The 18,522-nt window shown below is 41.6% G+C and overlaps 1 protein-coding gene across 2 annotated transcripts; it reads left to right on the forward strand.

The window, feature by feature from the left end:
* Positions 1-5,788: 5,788 nt before the first annotated feature.
* Positions 5,789-18,150, forward strand: arpp21 (cAMP-regulated phosphoprotein, 21). 2 transcript variants are annotated; one of them, XM_032534806.1, is made up of 20 exons: positions 5,789-6,020; positions 10,517-10,655; positions 10,794-10,956; positions 11,075-11,113; positions 11,210-11,272; positions 11,421-11,529; positions 11,801-11,939; positions 12,371-12,508; positions 12,600-12,699; positions 12,813-12,908; positions 13,019-13,057; positions 13,281-13,330; positions 13,682-13,875; positions 14,367-14,501; positions 14,592-14,710; positions 14,850-14,924; positions 15,029-15,172; positions 16,357-16,459; positions 17,260-17,363; positions 17,500-18,150. In XM_032534806.1, the coding sequence occupies exons 3-20, from the start codon at positions 10,798-10,800 to the stop codon at positions 17,656-17,658; spliced, it is 1,965 nt and encodes a 654-aa protein (XP_032390697.1). In that variant the 5' UTR covers positions 5,789-6,020; positions 10,517-10,655; positions 10,794-10,797; the 3' UTR covers positions 17,659-18,150. The 2 variants fall into 2 exon arrangements, with proteins under 2 accessions (XP_032390697.1, XP_032390698.1); XM_032534807.1 differs by having other exon boundaries at positions 13,019-13,056; positions 13,280-13,330; positions 17,267-17,363.
* Positions 18,151-18,522: the final 372 nt, after the last annotated feature.

Raw genomic sequence — 18,522 nt, forward strand, 5'->3', positions numbered from 1 at the left:
GTGTGTGTGTGTGTGTGTGTGTGTGTGTGTACATTGAGCCTGTCCACAGAGCATAAACCCATCTTGGATGACTTACATACAGCGGAAGGTGATCCACAGTAAGTCACTCTCATTGATCAGAAAATAAAACCAGTAAGGAGGATTCTTTATACTGATGCTTCCTTCACCCCTCTCCTAAGCTCCTAACTGTTTTAGCTCTGTGCTGGCACAATCTGAGTGCGCAATTTCAGGCCAACCCACATTCAAACCCATATTATTTCTCACTGTGCTCATAGTTTTGTAATTCTGACTGCTGACGCACCGCATCTAAATTCATCATCCACTTTCCCTATGGGGTTACATCAGGGCTTTTTTTTAGTTTTTTTGACTCATATACAGGTACAGTTAAGACCACAGGAGCCTCATTAAACGGGTATTTTTGTTTCTCTTGTGGGTGGGAAATGAAGCACCAAATGATCTCTAATTAATTATCAATTAATGAATTGAAACCTTCTCAAGGGGTCTCTCCTTTATCCTGGACCCTACATTGCGATCTGTATTCCTATATTTTACTCCTTTTCTAGTCCCTATGTGACTTCATTAACAATTTTGACAGCTTTATATGCATTTGGAAGCAAATTCTTTGTTTGCAAAACAGCAGCAACATCTTCCCCATCCTACCAATGAGAACTGTGATGTCTGTGTTACTAATGTAAATGCTGTTGTGGTGCAGAATTGTGACTCTGTGTCTACACACACTATTTTAAGATGTAACCTTTTCAGAGGATCTTTCACTTACCATTCACCGTATAAAAAAGAGCACCTGCAGGGATATTAAAATGGTCATAGAATTCTGTAATCCATTATGTAAATGACCATGATTTTTGAATCTTTTGAGAATAATAGGTTTTCTGACATAGGCATTAATGACTATTTATCATAGGGATTCAAATTGTCTTTCATACATAATATATAATCAGATATTTTACATAAAAAATTATGATTGTTTTAGATTTAAAGAGGAACTTCCTTATTTTTCAACTTGGACCCCATTTTCCCATGTCTAAGTGACTAATGGGGACAACATCTTTTTGAAATTGGCCCAGTATTGAGCAAGAGCCCTGCAGCCGAAAAATGTAATCCTATGGGGCAATGATGTACCGTTAATCTACAGCCACTAAAAGGGCTGGTTTTGCCACAGATAGATTATTAGATAGATTGTTATTTTACGTGTCTAACTTAGGTATGATGACCTTTTGCTTTGCAGCCTGTTTTGTGGCGTTACAGTCGGTTACAGGGCTCTCGTTCAATACTGGACCAACTGTTGTCCACATTAGTCACTTATAGGCACAAAAACAGTTAGAAGTTCACCATTAACTTATAGTCAAAACAAAATGCAGTTTAGCGTCTAATTACACAATAAACAAAATGTACCGTACAATTGAATGGCAGCTGTGATATGCCACTAATGTAACTACAATATGTACAGTATTATGGACAGAAACCAGTAAATAACATGTACAGTAGAATGAGTCTGGTTTTGTGATAAACAGTACTAAAAGCCAGCAGGTGTAACATGTACAGAGTGGGCAAAGTTAAATAAATACAGTCAATCAAATATAGCCTAGATAAGATTACAGAATGCACAAATGAGCCTAAACTTATATTATAATAGTATTCCTTTCTATATTTATTCAGTACATATCCATGCTGCACTTATGAAACCATTGTATATCTTGCACTTACTGCTATTGCACTTCTGGTTAGACCCAAACTGCATTTGGTACCTGTACATGTGTAATGACAATAAAGTTAAATCTAATCTAATCTAAGGGAAATGTACAGTATCTTTATTAGGAATACATTTTCAACAACTTCTATGTGTATTTATATACTATCCTTATGATTTGGACAGTGTGTAACATTTGAATTAGGAATCCTCCACTCGGCATGTTTTACCTCAGAAAGCAGCAAGTCTGTTGCAAAATATCACAAAGACCATTATTCTTATCCTGAGCAACAGTTCACATGAAACAAAAAACGTAAAAATTATGCATTCTTAATTATAATTAATGTAGCCTAAAAGAAAGGCTGTGCTGCTGTGTCTCACTGAGGTTAAGAAGCAAAGAAGGAGGTCTATTTGTCTGTTTCTTGTCTGTGGCTGTCTAGTCACCCGGCCACATGCTCCATCATAGTTTAAATATTCATAGCACACCCTCTAAATATTCATGAGACCCCTATTAATATTCATGAGCTTCACTTGTTGAGGTGTCACTCGATCTCTTGTACACACACACACACACAGACATTTACACACACCAAGGATCTAAGAAGATAGCTATGTCTCGGGCACATTCATAACCAGTGGTGTAAGTCACTATAGAGCTGTGATGTAATGGTAAATAAAAACTGGCAAGCCCATTACATCCATAAAACTAGTGACTATCTCATAGTAAAAGGAATAGTTTAAAATTGTGGGAAATATACCTGTTTGCTTTCTTACCAAGAGTTAAATGAAAAACATGCGTACGATATTAGAAGTTAATGCCAGCAGCTGGTTAGCCTATAGTCCTGAAACAGCTAGCCTAGCACCTAATTTTAGGTTATGTGACAGGCAACCAGTTAAGATTAAAGAAAGTTAACTACTTAGAAAAATGGGAAATTGTGTTTTTTACACTTCACTTATGTACATAATAAACTGACAAGATATATTGTATTAATTAGTGAACTTTTGAGGTGCTGGTAAGCGCTTTTGTTGTCTTTAGACCGTTTTCCCTTGTTTTCAGTGTATGCTAAGCTAAGCTAACCAGTTGCTGGCTCCAGCTTCATATTTACCGTACAGACATTAGTGATATCAGCCTTCTCATCTCGCTTACTTTATGTGTCTATTAGAGGAGGTAGTGAGTTTACCCTTCACGGCCTGGCTGAAAGGAGGGCCACTGATCCCAGTTCTAGTAAGGTCTTTAAACAGACATCCCTGCAGGCCCAGGAACTGATGTAACAGTATCACACACACACACACACACACACACACAAAACACAAAACACACAATCAGCTGTGTGCTTTCTAATGAGGTATGTTTATATAACATGCCACAACAGTAGCAGTATTTCTGTGCACACTCAACGGGAAACGAGCGCCACCGAGTCTCTGTCCTGTGTGCACACATGCCAACCATAGTGCCAGAACCAACAGACAGCAGGTGTGTGTGTGTGTGTGTGTGTGTGTGTGTGTGTGGTGTGGTGTGTGTGTGTGTGTGTGTGTGTGTGTGTGTGTGTGTGTGTGTGTGTGTGTGTGTGTGTGTGTGTGTGTGTGTGTGTGTGTGTGTGTGTGTGGTGTGTGTGTGTGTGTGTGTGTGTGTCATGGGCAACCACCTTGTAGGACAGATTTTAGATTATATGCACACCAGTTGTCTGTGGATGACTCCAATTTGATTAGCTGCATAATTTTGAGACACAGTAAAAGCATTCTTGTAAGTCAGTGAAGTGTCATTCAAACAGTGATACATGCATGTGTGTGTGTGTGTGTGTGTGTGTGTGTGTGTAGAAGGAGAGAGAGCAGTGATGCACACACATAGCAATGTCTCCTGGCTTTTGGATGACGCACATCCTGAGTCTTGCAATAAGTCATCTCTGTAGTTTGTGGTTATAACTGTGAATCTGGTGCCCCTATAAGTCATTATAATATTTATTTAAAATTATATATATATATATATATATATATATATATATATATACAGTATGGACATGTATTGCCTATTGTTTATATAGTACAAGAGCAGGAAGATATTTCCAAAATACTATATTTGTTGAGATCAGTTCTGAGATTCTGGTTCAATATTGATATTAACCTCTACAGAAAGTTCAGAGCCCTAATTTTCTGTCTTGGGACAAGGGGTGAAACTGCAAAGTCAGTCTTCCTTCTCCAGGCTACATTTATCACTTATTGGAGAGATCTCAGGTTATATCTGTGTAATTCTGTCCTTGAATAATGGAGTCTGTGAATGACTGAACTGAATGAGATGAGAATTAATAGAACAAAAATGAATCTGCTCTTGACTTGATGGTCCTATTTCCTCCTAGATCTGTGTTTCCAGTTTATTCTCGCATTGGGTCTTCTTTTGTAGAAATTGTTAAACATCATAAGGTACTTTCCCAACATGACCTGTTGACAAGGAGAGACTTTTAAAATTAGCTGTGTGGGTGTGCACATAGTTTCTGATTACATGAAGACTTTTAAGAAGTCCATACTTATTTTGCAATTAAGCACACAGATAAAGGTTACTGACAGTACACATACTAACTGTGGGAAATAATTAACTAAAGATAGTATAACAGCATGACAAAACTGTACACATTGCATGGGAAAGAATGGGGGATTAATTGCTTATTTTTGCCCTGGACCCTATCAGGTTAATCTGGCCAGCTCCCCCAATTGATTATATTTGTTAAGAATGGGTGCAATCAGGGCTGTAGCCATCACTGGACTTGGGCATATGACCTCAGTATTTTTAAAATGGACCTGGCCATGATACAGATATTGAGCTTGGTAACATTCAACAAATGCCATCCACATAAAAAGATATCTTAATACTTGTGTCTGCTGTGGTGAAACCAAAGATAGATTTAGATGGAATAGACTTGATGATTCAGCTTTAGGGTTAAGAATACCACGTCTACTGGCCAAGGCTGTAGCTATCACTGCACTGAGGTCTCATCCTCTGTAATACGTATTACACATGTTGGTTTTTAAAGAGCATACTGATCAAAATACAATGTTTTATTATAAATTTAAACCACCGAATAATATATAGGCCTACAAGTACAGCTAAAATTATTTTACAATTCAACACTGTTTTGATTGTTTCCAGCTTCTAAAATTTGAGGATTTTTCTGCATTGAGTATTTTTATTTTGAATACATTTTCCTGATGATACTTACATTTACTTGAGTAACATTTTCAATGCAGGACTTATACTTGTAACAGAGAGGCTGCCAGATTTTATCAGTCTCTACAAGGCTGTCCTTTAATTAATATGCTTTCAGGGTGTACAGTGTTAATTTGACCATGTGAACTTCCTGTTTTTTCCAACTTATTCAGGTCTTTTGAAGTAAAATTAGCAATACTACAATATGAAAATGCTACTTTACAGGTAAAAGTCCTGCATTGAAAATGTTGATTACGTAAAAGTAAAAAAGCTAATAAAAGTAGCCTATTATTAGCAAAATGTACTTAAAGTATCAAGCAAAGCTAAATAAAAATGGCCTACTCACAATGCATAAAATAGGCCTTGTGAGAACTAATGTGTAGGCAGCGTTTAACAGTTGTAGCTGGTTGAGGGGATGCTAATTTAGACTACCTCATATGTTGGATGGTTTAATCTATAATGGGGTCTTAGCTCATTGTGTCTAAAGTCTTAATGTTTAAAGTAACCATAAACCTGTCAAATAAATGTAGTGAAGAAAAAAGTAGGCAATGCTACCTACAACACAACATGGAATGCAAATACTCAACTGAAGTACACAGAGATGTGAAGGCTACTTACTGTAGGTAGCCTTCAGGAAAATGTACAGTCCACTAATTTATACGAAGAAAATCTTTACGTTGACAAAGCTTTAAGAGAGTATTTCTTGTTGTGTCCCTTCAAGTGTTAAAGTCAGTTATTGCAATAGTAATATTGCATAGCCAGGGGATATATAATTGAGTTCAAAAGGAAATGGAAGACAATTAAGAGAGACAGACAGTTTGTATGGGAGCGAGAGACAGGGACAGAGATGGAGATGAGTGGGCTGGTGGAGGGCTGGGTCTCGTGCATTGCTCGCGTGTGCGTGGGCGCGTGGCTCGGTTCAGAGCACAGAGCTGTCGGCCCTCCTCCTTTCCCTCCTTTCTCCTCCCCCCGTGCTCCCCTGCTCCCCACAGAGACAGGCAAAAGACGGAGGAGGAGCAACGGACCTCACAGTCAACAGACAGCAGTAACGTCAGGTCGGTCGGTAGGCTACACCGGCAGAAGCCCACGGAGGGAGGAAGACATCACCTCACGGTAAGCTAACGGACATTCTCACCGCGAAGACATCTCTCCGACTAGCTAGCTTGATTAACGGTTAGCGTTAACCGTTGGTGGACGTCAATTCTTTTTTCTGTCTTGTGTTGCTGTTTTAGACAGCGCCGTCCCTTGTTGCTTGTACTTTTGCAATATTGTTCACACACCACATCATGGGTCAGGGCGATAAAAGAACACACTGGGTTAAGAAATATTTATTATTTAGCCGAAACTCTGTTCAGTTGACGGTTAAATTAAGGGCTCTAACTAGCTATCTGTCGCATTTCCCCTGGGTTTGTAACGTTAGGTACACCTCTGAATGAATGATAACGTTAATTTAGGAGCCAGTATATCAATTTTTTTTTATTTATGGATTTTAACCAGATGGCTGTCTCTATATTTGTATTGTGGCTTGTGTGTGTTTGAGTGTACAAATGTGAGTTTTAAGGCGATTTAAGTTGTCTATGTGTCACCGTGTTTCTGTAAGACAAAAGTCCTTTTCTGTAGCTAATACTGAGTTCCTGCTGTGTATCCTTTGCCCACCGTCTTTTGCGCTGATCCACATGCAGCTGACAGCACGGTCAAGTCCCGGAGCAGGAGGTCCACTCCCTCCCGGGTGTAAAAATAGCCCGGTGTGGCAGCTTAGCCTGGGTCACGGTAATGCGACACACAAACACACGCACACTCTTATGAGACACGGTTCCCATCGGTTTCCTGCATTTACCCATCCTGAGTAGATCGCACAAACCCAATCGTGCTCCTTTATCGGTTTGTCCCGTCATGTAGGTCAACAGGATGTCACAGAAGTTGTGCATGAAGATAACACCTGTTTGTTTGCTTACTTACCGCATCCTCCGTTTAAACGTGCGACACAGTGAAGATGCCATCAGTTGTAAACTGAACTATAAAGAGTTGCGAAGCATAATTTTGTGTGAAGTAGCCCTTTAACACCAGCACTTGCTACTGTACTGTGTTGAATATGTGCAGTCTCCCCCCCTCCGTCTTGAGGTTTGAGTTCAGCTGCAGAGCGACACAGCTGTCGCACCCACAAGTCACTTTGGTAATAAAGCTGGTGGCTGCGCAAAGGACGGTGTAACCTACATTTCTTCTCATGGGTAGCCTACTTTCTGTTCTTTGCTTGTCTTAAAGTAGATAGTGAAATAATGCATGCCCTGTTTTATATGACTTAAATTTGCAGCAGCAAGGACATAAAATAAAATGTGCACAGAATGGGAAGAATTCAGCTGCAAATGTAAAAGGTGCAGGCACACAAGATGCAACAAAATATATATTAAAAAACAAACAAATTTGTAAGTGAAAATTTAAAATACCCCATATACTGTAAGAGGGAAAGGAAAGCAGTCCAATTACAGACTCCGGGGCAAAGGCTGTACAGATTATGGATAAACAAAGCACTGAATGCTTTGCCTCAAAATTCTCAATTATTTTAAACCAGAGAGACCTGCTCTCTAGTTCTGAGTCTCTTGCTGAATCATTTCCTAATGAGCTCAGAGCTGAGGGAGAAAACATCACAAATCTCCTTTTTAAATTCAGCCGCAACCTCAGAGACAAAACACAATCAGCTTCTGGGACCACAGGCACTGATGATTTCTATTTTCTATTTCTATTCTGTTTGCTTTTCAGGAGATGGAAGGGTGCAAGTAAAAAAAGAATCCAGACTAGCAAGTCCTTAGAGATGAGAAAAATGTACAGATAAATGTCTGAAAGTACAGAGGGCAGGATAATAAATCCAAGCTTACACGGTAAAATAGTAGACCTTACTGTTAAACTGCCACTAATATTTATAGTCCTGGTATTTAAACATATATTTTTTCAGTGGTCTTCTTAATTACAAACAGGATTGCACTGGGCTTAAGCACTTAATGCAACTTGGTGGAGCTGACAATGGGCATCTTAAGTAGCTTTTGGATATTTCCCCACTGGCCTGCCTGTGTGTCAGTGTAGAGCCAGGCAGCTTTTGGCTGGAGAAGAAAGGTGTCCTGGTGAGTAGGTGGTTCTAAGGCTGGAGGCTTCGTGGAAGAGCAGCAGATGGATGATGATGTAGCGGGTACTGGCGCTCCCTGCCCCCTGCCGCCATCCGTCACGCGCTAATGATCGTGTCACACCTTCTCCCCAGGCGGCCGGCTGCTTCTGCAGCGCTCAGCTCAAAAACTGGTAGCTCCACTCAAATCCCCTCTTCACAGCCGTCGGCTGAAAAGCCCCGAGGCAGACTGTACTGCAAGCCTCTCTATCACAAATTCTTCACTTTCCTCTTTCGCCATCGTCTTCCTTCACCCCTCTTTACCTTTAAAGCTCCTGCAGACTCTTTTATCATCTCTCTTCATACCCTGCTTCCCTTGCCTTCCCATTCATCTGCTCTACGTCGTTCTTTTCCCTCTCTGTCCCACTCATGGCATGTCCCTGTTTGATGGTATTGCTCTCAATTCACAGCTCTAATACAGTTTAATACCAACATGCTTTCTCCTATTTTTTACACAAAACTTCTTTGATTGCATTAATTAAAGGAGATGTGTTGTTTCCTTTGCCCCTCCCCTCTGTGAGGTCTAATGTCAGGGTCAGTGACAGTGCAGCACACATGGAGCTAGTCTGTTTGGCTTAAGGACAGGTCAGCAAGAACATGCCAACTGCACATTAGGGAGTCTTCCAAATTATGATGTCCTAAAGAGTGTTTAAGTGTCTTCCCTAGGTAGTATTCCCTAGGTTGATTAATCAATTATCTGTAAAGTTGAATAATTGTTCAACGTGAGAAAGTATTGAAATATAATAATAATAATAATCATCATCCGACCAACAATCCAAAATGCAAAGACATTCTATGTGCTTTTATATAAGTATAGGAAAAGTGGCAACTCTTTACATAAAGCTGAAAAAATAAAATTGTCTGGCATTTTTTGCTTTAATTGTTACTGAAATGAAGTTAGTTACCCATTTATTTTCTGTTGATCGATTAATTGACTAGTTGTTACATGTCTAAATAAAACGGAATCACATATTTTCAATTCATAGAGAGCATTGCCCTGTTCTATAATCACCAATTCAGGGAGGTTTCATATCCCATGGCTATTTTTTCTAGAAAACCCCCATGAATATGCTATATCAATAAAAACATGCTAACTATAGGGTTATGTTTTCACACAGTAACACATAAAGTACAGCATGTTTTCAACCAATTATAATTGTAAAGTACCACATTGAGTTTGATGATGTTCCCATTATAACATTTTAGACCAACATGCAGAGATGCCAGGCGCCTTTCTATCATACTAAGAATATCTTTGCTGGGTGTCATATATTGTGTTTCATTGAGGCGGCATTGGGAAGTAAACACCACTTTGATTGCACATAGACTGACAGAGGTGTTTTTTTTTTTTTAAGTGCAATAATCTCCAGTCGGGTGTTAAATAACCATGTTGTGGGACTCTGCATTCTCTGAGCTCGTTATTCTGTCCCAGGTGTTACATGAATAAGTGTCCCCTTGAGGTCCGTGTTACAGCAGAATGTGTCCCTATTGAATACAGTTGGCCCTTCAGGAAAAGATTGTGGAATGCCACTTCCTCTTGTGTGTGTCTATCTCTTTGGTCTCTGCAATACTCTCACCACTGGGATCAGAGACTCAGCTTGGCATTCTGGGAATATCAGTGCTGGCGGATCGGATGATACTCTCCACAGCTGCTGTTTCTAAGAAAAGCTTAAGGACACACTCATGCAAACACACAAGACATGTGTTCAGCTACACACATGTAAATACACATTCAAATACCACATAGAACCACATGACTTCAATGCTACCTTCACAAACATGCAAAGGAACACTTACAGTAACAGAGCATTTGGGAAGCCGAGAGAGGTTAACACACACAATCACACACAAGCTTAGCTACTTGATGTCATTTCCAGCAGCTATGAGGGTTGTGTGTGTGTGTGTGGGTGGTGCTGTGGCGTGTGTTGCGTGGTGTGGTGCGTGAGTGCGTGCGTGCGTGCGGGCGTGTTGGGGGTGTGTGTGTGTGTGTGGTGTGTGTGTGTGTGGTGTGTGTGTGTGTGTTGTGTGTGTGTGTGTGTGTGGGTGTGTGTGTGTTGTGTGTGTGTGTGGGTGTGTTGGTGTGTGTGTGTGTGTTGTGGGTGTGTTGTGTGTGTGTGTGTGTGGTGTGTGTGCGGTGTGTGTGCGTGCGTGGTGCGGCGTGCGTCGTGCGTTCTGGTGTCGTGCGTGCGTGCGTGGGCGTGGTGCTGCGTGTGCGTGCGTGCGTGCGTGTTGCGTGACGTGCGTGGCGTGCGCTGCGTGCGTGCGTGCGTGCGTTGCGTGGTGCGTGGGGCGGTGCGTGCGGTGCGTGCGTGCTGAGTGCGTGTGTGGCGTGTGTGCGGCTGGGTTGCGTGCCTGTGTGCGTGCTCGTGTGCGTGCCTGTGTGTGTGCCTGTGCGTGCGCCGTTGTAACGTGGCCACTACACTGGCTCTTCTCCTGTGTTTTTCGATCTCTTCAGGCCATTTTCCATTGACAGTAAAGAGCCGAGAAGGGCACGTGCGGAGAGGATAATTGCATTTCTGGCTGCCCTGTGGGAACATGGGATATTTGACCTCATCATTCACCTGTGAGGCTCTCCAGTAAACAACGCCAGATAGGTAGATACAGCATATACACATACACAGACTCATGCAAATGGGGGCAAAGATATCTTTAAACAGCAGTAATACTGTATTCAAATGTAGATGTTATGTGGGTAAACACAGTGTCATTAATCCATGTTTTGCATTGTTTAGAAGGATGACTGAAGCAGCTGTAGAAAGTAAAGATGTCCTCCTAAAACCCTGTGATGTGACGTCATGTGAAATTATCAGCTGCCCTTCCCCTTCGCCATGTCTGTCTTCCAGCAATCAGGAGGACGAGGAGTGTCACAAGGACAGTAAGAAGCTGGTGCAGCAGGTGAGCGACACAAAATGTAGTGTGCCACATTAATAATATACCACTTTCAAATTATGCATCCCACCCCCCCTCCCACTACCACTTCTCACTTTATGACAAATTGTGTCCTCACACGCAGAAAAACTGTAACCAGGTGCAACCAAAGAAAAAAGTTAAGGTAAGCTAAAAATAATTCTGCTGCTCATTATTCTTTCTTACTTACTTATCTATGTATTATACTCTATGAATTGTATTACTTGCTTGTGTATTTCAGGCCAGAGGAAAGTTAGTGCGGAGTATGGCTGTCTGTGAGAGAACCCACGTTGAAGGAACCCAAGTAACACACACACACACACACACACACACACACACACACACACACACACACACCACACACACACACACACACACACACACAAACATAACACCAGTTCATCCTCCCCTTCTCATCATTACCGTCATAATTTTTTGTTCTTGTCTCTCAGGCATCTCCGACGCAAACATTTCATCTAGCTGCCATGACGAGAGAACGTCCTGTAAGGAGGATGAACAGGAGAACAGCACAGATCCAAAGAAACATTCCACTGTCCAAAGGTGTGTGTGTGTGTGTGTGTGTGTGTGTGTGTGTGGTGTGTGTGGTGTGTGTGTGTGTGTGTGTGTGTGTGTGTGTGTGTGTGTGTGTGTGTGATAGAGTGAGATATCTCATAAAAGAGAGACAAGACAAAGCAAATAAAATGTAATAAAGCGGGATTCAGTGCCACTATTTAAATGTAGTTCTCCCGGGGTGTTTAATATCGCAGTGTAGTTTCTGTATTTTTTATTTTATTGTCTCGTAATACATCCTGCCTGCTTGTGACACTCTCAGAGTCCAGCGTGGAGTACACCGACTCCACCGGCATAGACCTGCACCAGTTTATCATCAACACCCTCAACAGCAACCCCAGAGACCGCATGATGCTGCTTAAACTGGAGCAGGACATGATTGACTTCATCGTCAGCAATAGGTGTGTGTGTGTGCGTGTGTACATAACGTTTAGTCCTCATTGAGCTATCTATTTGCTTAAACATGCTGACATAAAACATGTATGCATGCTAAATCCTATTAATGACTGAATACGCGTTTATGCTAATTTGAGATAATTTCCAGTTCATATATTATAATTCTGTCCATACAGATTATCTAGTGTACTGATCTATTATATTGAGCCAGTTTTGTTATTGTGGGTGTGTTTGAGCCACCGGGATGAAATTGGACTTAAGTCAAAAAATACAACCAGTCTCAATCTACCTACCTTCTATATCTTTCACCTTTCTTCCTCCCTCCAACTTTCTTTTGTCTCCTTCTCATTATATACTTGTTTTCCTCTCTGCCTCTATCCTTCCTTTTCCCTATCACTGTGTCTTTTTTTAACCTGCCTCTCTTCTCACATCTCAGCCCCTATAAGAAGTTCCCTCACATGTCGTCCTACCACCGAATGCTGGTCCATCGGGTGGCGGCCTACTTCGGCATGGAGCACAATGTAGACCAGACAGGCAAGTCTGTCATCATCAACAGGACGAGCAGCACACGCATGTAAGCACGCATAATGTGTCTCTGCATGTAAATCCTTGCCTTTTAGCGTTTGTTGTTAACTAACAACAGTTGTTATTTGCTTGTCTTCAAGACCGGAGCAGCGTTTTCTGGACAAGGTGCATAAGGACAAGACAGAAGAGATCCACCAGTGGAAAATTATTTTGAAGAGAGACAACAGCTTAGATGACCAGGTCTGTCTGTCCTCCTAGCTCTATAGTTGCTTGTCTCCGTGGAATTTGTTCTATAATTGACATTGATTGTATCCTATCAGCATTTTGACATGTTCCCATTTCTCTCCCTACAGACCCGATTTCACCCTTTACGGGAGAAGCAAAGTAAGTCAATGGAGGAGAGAGAGGAGGAATACCAACGAGCACGAGACCGAATCTTTAGCCAAGAGGTGAGAGAGAGAGAGAGAGAGAGAGAGAGAGAGAGAGAGAGAGAGAGAGAGGAGAGGAGAGAGAGAGAACATATAGGAGACTCACTAATTTCTCTGCTGTACTTTTACAGACACTCTGCACCCAGGAGCGCACCCATGCAGAGACCAGGTAACCTTGCCTGCAGTGTATTCTCTCCATGTGCCTTTCCAGCTTTTTATATATTCAGATGAGGACTGTGTGGTGTGTGTGTGTGTGTTGTTGTGTGGTGTGTGTGTGTGTGTGTGTGTGTGTGTGTGTGTGTTGTGTGTGTGTGTGTGTGTGTGTGTGTGTGTGTGTGTGTGTGTGTGTTGTGTGTGTGTGGTGTGTGTGTGTGTGTGTGGTGGTGTGTGAGGGCTGTGGAGGAGTACAATCCTATGCTGAGACCCAAAGAGAAGGCGTTATTAGAGGTAGAGTTCTATCTGCCTAGATGCATAGTCATTTATCATCTAATCTGGTCAGCCCGGCTGCAACAGAGCTTTTCAGAAATCTGCAGTGGAAACAAAATGAAGACCTAAATTTTGGGGGGTGGGGGGGTCTGTATCAGGGTTAAGGATTCTTGGAAATATTCTACTTTGTGATTGAAAATTATTGAAGAAAAGTATTTATAGATAATTTATCTCAATGAATTCATTCATGGCCTTTATTAGGTGTGGTATATGAGCAAGTTTGGCAGCCAGATTTTGTCCCCCAGTCGCATAAATGGCATGCCTGTCACACAGAAATCCAGATTTAGGATAATTCTGGATGTCCCTCACAGGGGGAGCCGTGACAGCTCAGGCTCCAGCTGGACAGGCAGCAGCAGGCAGAGTAGCACTGAGACTGACTGTCGCTATAGTAACGACCCCCGACCTTGGAGCAGCACAGACTCTGATTCCTCCTACCAATGGACGGGTCCCACCCAGAAACCTGGCCAAGCTGCTAACCAAAGCTGGGACGCACGTGGTTCAGGTGCGTTTTTTGAACCTTGCATCAAGATAAAACACTTTGAGAAGTTTTATCACTTCTTTGTCACACCCAAAGGTGTAAATTAAGTCATCGTGGGTGAGACACTTCACTCCTCTCTACTTGTGTGTGGAAGCAAATTTATTAGCAGATATCATCACCGCACCTCACTTGGGAAAAACACTGTTTATAAATGATGTCTGTTCTTTATTCAGCAGCATCTGATTAACAAAAAAACAGTGGAAGTTCTTCTGGTGGGAACATGTATCTTAATCCACGAAACCTTCACACCATAGCTGTAATTTTTCACAGAACACCTAAAGTCTTCGCATATTCAAGAAAAATCCGTCACTGCTGCACCCAGTATATTTGTAGCACAGGCAGGGCTTGAGTGTTAAGTTTCTTATCAAAGTAAGGTGTTGAAATGTGAATTTGTTACTTGCCGTTTATTTTCTCATGTCTACTTTCTCTTCCACTTTTCACTCTCTCTGTCTCAGGCTCCATTGCTCTTTTCCGACTGCAAACCACTTGCCCCTCCTCTCCTCCCATCATAGATGAGCAGCCATCTAACTGTGCCTACATCATGGAGAATGGGATTCCGCCAGGAAGCATATTAGTGAACCCACATACTGGTAAATAACACTCCAGTAACACCAGTAGCCAGTAGGATCACACACACGACACATACACATCTATCTTACTCAATTCTTTGACCTCTTTAGGGCAGCCTTTCCTGAACCCTGATGGAACCCCTGCTGTGTACAACCCTCCGGACAGTCTGCAGCCAATAAGGAGCCAGACTCAGCTGCAAAGCCTTCCCTCTCAGAATCAACAGCAGCAGGTAGCGTACACACACACACACACACACACACACACACACACACACACACAGCAGGAAGTGTTTCACATGTTCAGACTGACATGCATACATGTTGCTTCTTATGTTTTTATCTCTATCCCCATATGTGTATCTCTCTCAGGTGGTTCAGTACTCATCTGTCTCTTACACAGCTCCACAGATGTTGCCTGTCACTCCCTCACAGCCATACACCACAGTATGTATCATTGTACAGTCTGGTGCACACAAGTGTGTTTACAGTATGCCTGTATGTTTATGGGAGTCCATGCGCACGTTGACCTCCTTTCTCCTTACCAACAGATTGAAGATCTTTCCTCGCAGTTTGCTCATGTGAGCTGTCAGTCGGCAAGTGAAGCCACACCCCTGTACCCTCCTAGTCAAGGTTACATCTATGCAGCTCCTCCCCCTCCCAACCCCCCCAGCTACTGCCAGTCTTCACCTCAGGTACGGATACACATGCACTTTGTCTCTTTCATGTCCCTTTTTTTTGTGATTAACAACTTTGAAATTGACAAATTTGATTTTTTTATCAAAATACAAAACATGAATACCCAAATAATAATCAAGAAAAGATGACACAGTAACTATAATATTCAAAACCATTCAACAGAATTGGAACAAAAAAGACAATAAGCCCATCATTGTCTCTCCCCAGTACAAAGCTTCTTTAGGGCCCTCCATTTTCTAGTATATACAGTACATCCAATCTGGTAAACCGTTTTATATGACTTTTTTTTTAAACGCCGCCACCCTAGCCATTTTACAAGCCTAGTCCTGGATTGACTGCACCCCTTCATTCCTCCATCCCCTTAATCTGTCTGGTTATCATTAAACTAGTCTGGACCCAGCTTCTTACGTGCTTATCCATCCCGTGTTGGATATACCCACATCCCAGAATAAATAATCTTGGGCTGAATGAAACCTGGGTCCCGACATAGGTTATCATGTATCCCGGTCCAAAATTCCAAAAGACCATAGGACATGAGGTAATTGTCCGTCCTCTGTCTTACATTACCATCAATTTTGGTGTGTTTTCCAGACCAATTCTAAATAAACAATCTAGAGGGAGTCCAATAGAAGTGATGAGAATCTTGAACTGAATAAGGCGCACCCTCACATCGCGTGACATAGTTTTAATATTCCTACAGATTCTGTCCCATTCCTCATCATCCAATGGAATACTCAGATCCCTTTCCCATGTCTTTTTGAGGACTGTCCAGGCCCAGGTTCTGCATAAGCCTATAATAATACCTAGAAGCCTCATGACCTTTTCCATATTTCAACAACACTTTATCTAAACATTCTGGTGTCTTTGGGGCTGAAGAACTGGATCCAAAAATCCCCTCTAACAGATGGCAAAGTTGCAAACATCTAAAAAATTAAGACCTAGCGATTCCAAATTGCTGTCATGTCAATTTTTTGATTACTGCAAGTACATGAAACAATTATTTTATTGTTATGTAAGATGTATTAAATATTGCTGTTTTAAGAAAACAATGTATAAATTCTGCATTGATAAGCTTAAATTCTGGTTTAGTGTCTTTCAAATTGATTTTGCCATTTCAAAGAGTTTTAAGGTAAATAATTGTAAATATACAGCTAGTATTTTTCATATTATTTTCCGATAGTTGCCTGTGTATTGCTACAGCCAGTACCCTACCTCAGCTCAGCACCCATGCAGGCCTCTCTCACCTAGTCAGCACATCCACAGCCAAGCAGCGCAACCAACAGGTACTGTGTGCGTGTGCGTGTGCGTGTGCGTGTGCGTGTGTGTGTGTGAGGCCGTGGCAGTAGAGGAGGGGGCCGTTACACTGTCAGAGATGTAGTCTGAGGGTCTCACAGTGAACCGGTCTCTTTTCCTGCTGCTTCTATTCCACGCAACGACAAAGGCCGATGAGACACACATTTCAACACTGTCATGTCTTAGAATTTCAAGCATCTAGTTGAGAAAATGTATTAAAAACAGCTGCAAACTGTGTGCGTTAAGAAAATAAACTGAAATTAGTTAAGATTTATTATAGAAGAATCAAAACGGCACCATCAGAACAGAAATGACTCCATCAGCAGGACTGCATGAAATATGGGGAAAATTCTTTTTTTTTGCTGTTATTATTTAATATTGACAAGAAAGATTCAAATGTAAATACGGAATTGATCAATTTAAAAAGGGAACTAACCAAATCCAACACTCACACTATACATTATACATGATTTTTGTCAGTCTAAATAATAAAAAATAGAGAAGTACCCAAGTTCTTACACTGCCAGAAAATAATGAATTCATTTGGAAGACACGTTGTTGTAATCTATTAACAATGAACAATTTCTGGAATATTTGCCATCTCTTTGTCTTTTTTTTTTAATGGTTTGTTAATTACCTTGCCTTTTTTGTTAATTATTTTTCCTTTTTGTTCTTAAATAACTGTAAAACTCTCTTGTGGCTTAATTATTTCTGAATTAACCTTTTGCTAAACAAATTGCATTATAGAAATATGTTGAAAATAATCTCTTGTAAAACTGTGTTTTTGCAGCAGGTGTGTTTGCTGGGGGTGTGCAGCAGTCTTCACACACCCAGGGCCAGGCTGTGCTGGGGACCTACTCACCAGTAGCCCCTCATCAGCGTAGCATAGTTCAGGTAAACACAGAGCACCCAAAGGTCTCGGTCCGCGACAGCCTCCGACAACTCAGCCCTCAAAAGTAGTGTTTAGCATTTCAGAAAGTGCTTGTGTTTGCAAGTTCTTTACTCCAACTTTACTTTCTTTTTTCTGCAGGGAGGTGTTTCAGTCTCCTATCCCCAAAGTAAAGTTGTGACAGGAGTTGGTGGGGAGGCGGGCTACTGCTGCGTGGTGCCCCCACCCCCCCACCACGGCAGCTGCCATCCTCCCAGCTGCACCAACCTCAGTGCCCCGGCCTGGAGCGCACAGTACTGATGATGTCTCGACGGATGGAGCGCTGATACTTCAGTTTTTGTGTGAACCTACATGCATACACACACATTCTTAACACACACTCCCTCACCTACACCTACCTTCCTCTTGATGCCCACAGGGTACTCCGTTCACACTCATAACAAGCATGTGCACACTCTCTCACACAAACACACACACACGCACACAACATACACCCACTCACATACAGAAATGTACCACTGTACCAAAGCTTAATAGTATATATCAGAGCTGCTGTATTGAATGCATAATTTATATACACAAATGGAGTTTTATATTGATATTAAATTATATATTGTGTTCCAAGGAAATGCACTGTGTGAATAGAATAAAGTGCTGTGGCTGGATTGATGATGTCACGTTTCTATATCATCTTGGCTCTTTGTTTCTTGCATTGTTAATGATGATGATGCTAGTGCAAGTGGATGCAGGCGTGGAGAGATACAAACGCCAGGAAATAAAGTACATTATATGGAGACATACTTTCTGTTTACAACAGTATCGCATGATAATCAAAGGGATGTGTGTGCTGTAGGTGCGGAGATATGTGTTGTTAACCTACCACTGATTTCATAAAACGGAGATGAATGTCATTGCCTTTAGCAAGTGAAAGATTTTGCATTAACATGGTTGGCCGTTAAGGGCATTTAGTTTAAGGGAATCCTATTGGATCCTGTTGGCTCACACAGTAAGAGTTTCATACAATTGAGCAATAATGTTTAGGTTTTCACACTTATGAAAACATGTAAATCTGGAAAATGATATAAAAGGAGACCATTGTCAGTTACCATATTCCAAAGGATTCTCAGTGAGACTTTAGCGCCCCCTCCTGCTCAAAGACTCAAC

This window comes from Etheostoma spectabile, chromosome 14 (assembly GCF_008692095.1).
Source record: "Etheostoma spectabile isolate EspeVRDwgs_2016 chromosome 14, UIUC_Espe_1.0, whole genome shotgun sequence".
NCBI classification, from domain to species: domain Eukaryota; kingdom Metazoa; phylum Chordata; class Actinopteri; order Perciformes; family Percidae; genus Etheostoma; species Etheostoma spectabile.

Bases quoted from the DNA above. Each gene is read 5' to 3' on its own strand.
- arpp21 (XM_032534806.1), top strand. From the start codon at position 10,798: ATGACTGAAGCAGCTGTAGAAAGTAAAGATGTCCTCCTAAAACCCTGT. The intron at 11,530-11,800 runs GTGTGTGTGTGT...TGACACTCTCAG, and splicing joins AAACATTCCACTGTCCAAAG to AGTCCAGCGTGGAGTACACC. The intron at 13,331-13,681 runs AGAGGTAGAGTT...GGATGTCCCTCA, and splicing joins CCCAAAGAGAAGGCGTTATT to CAGGGGGAGCCGTGACAGCT.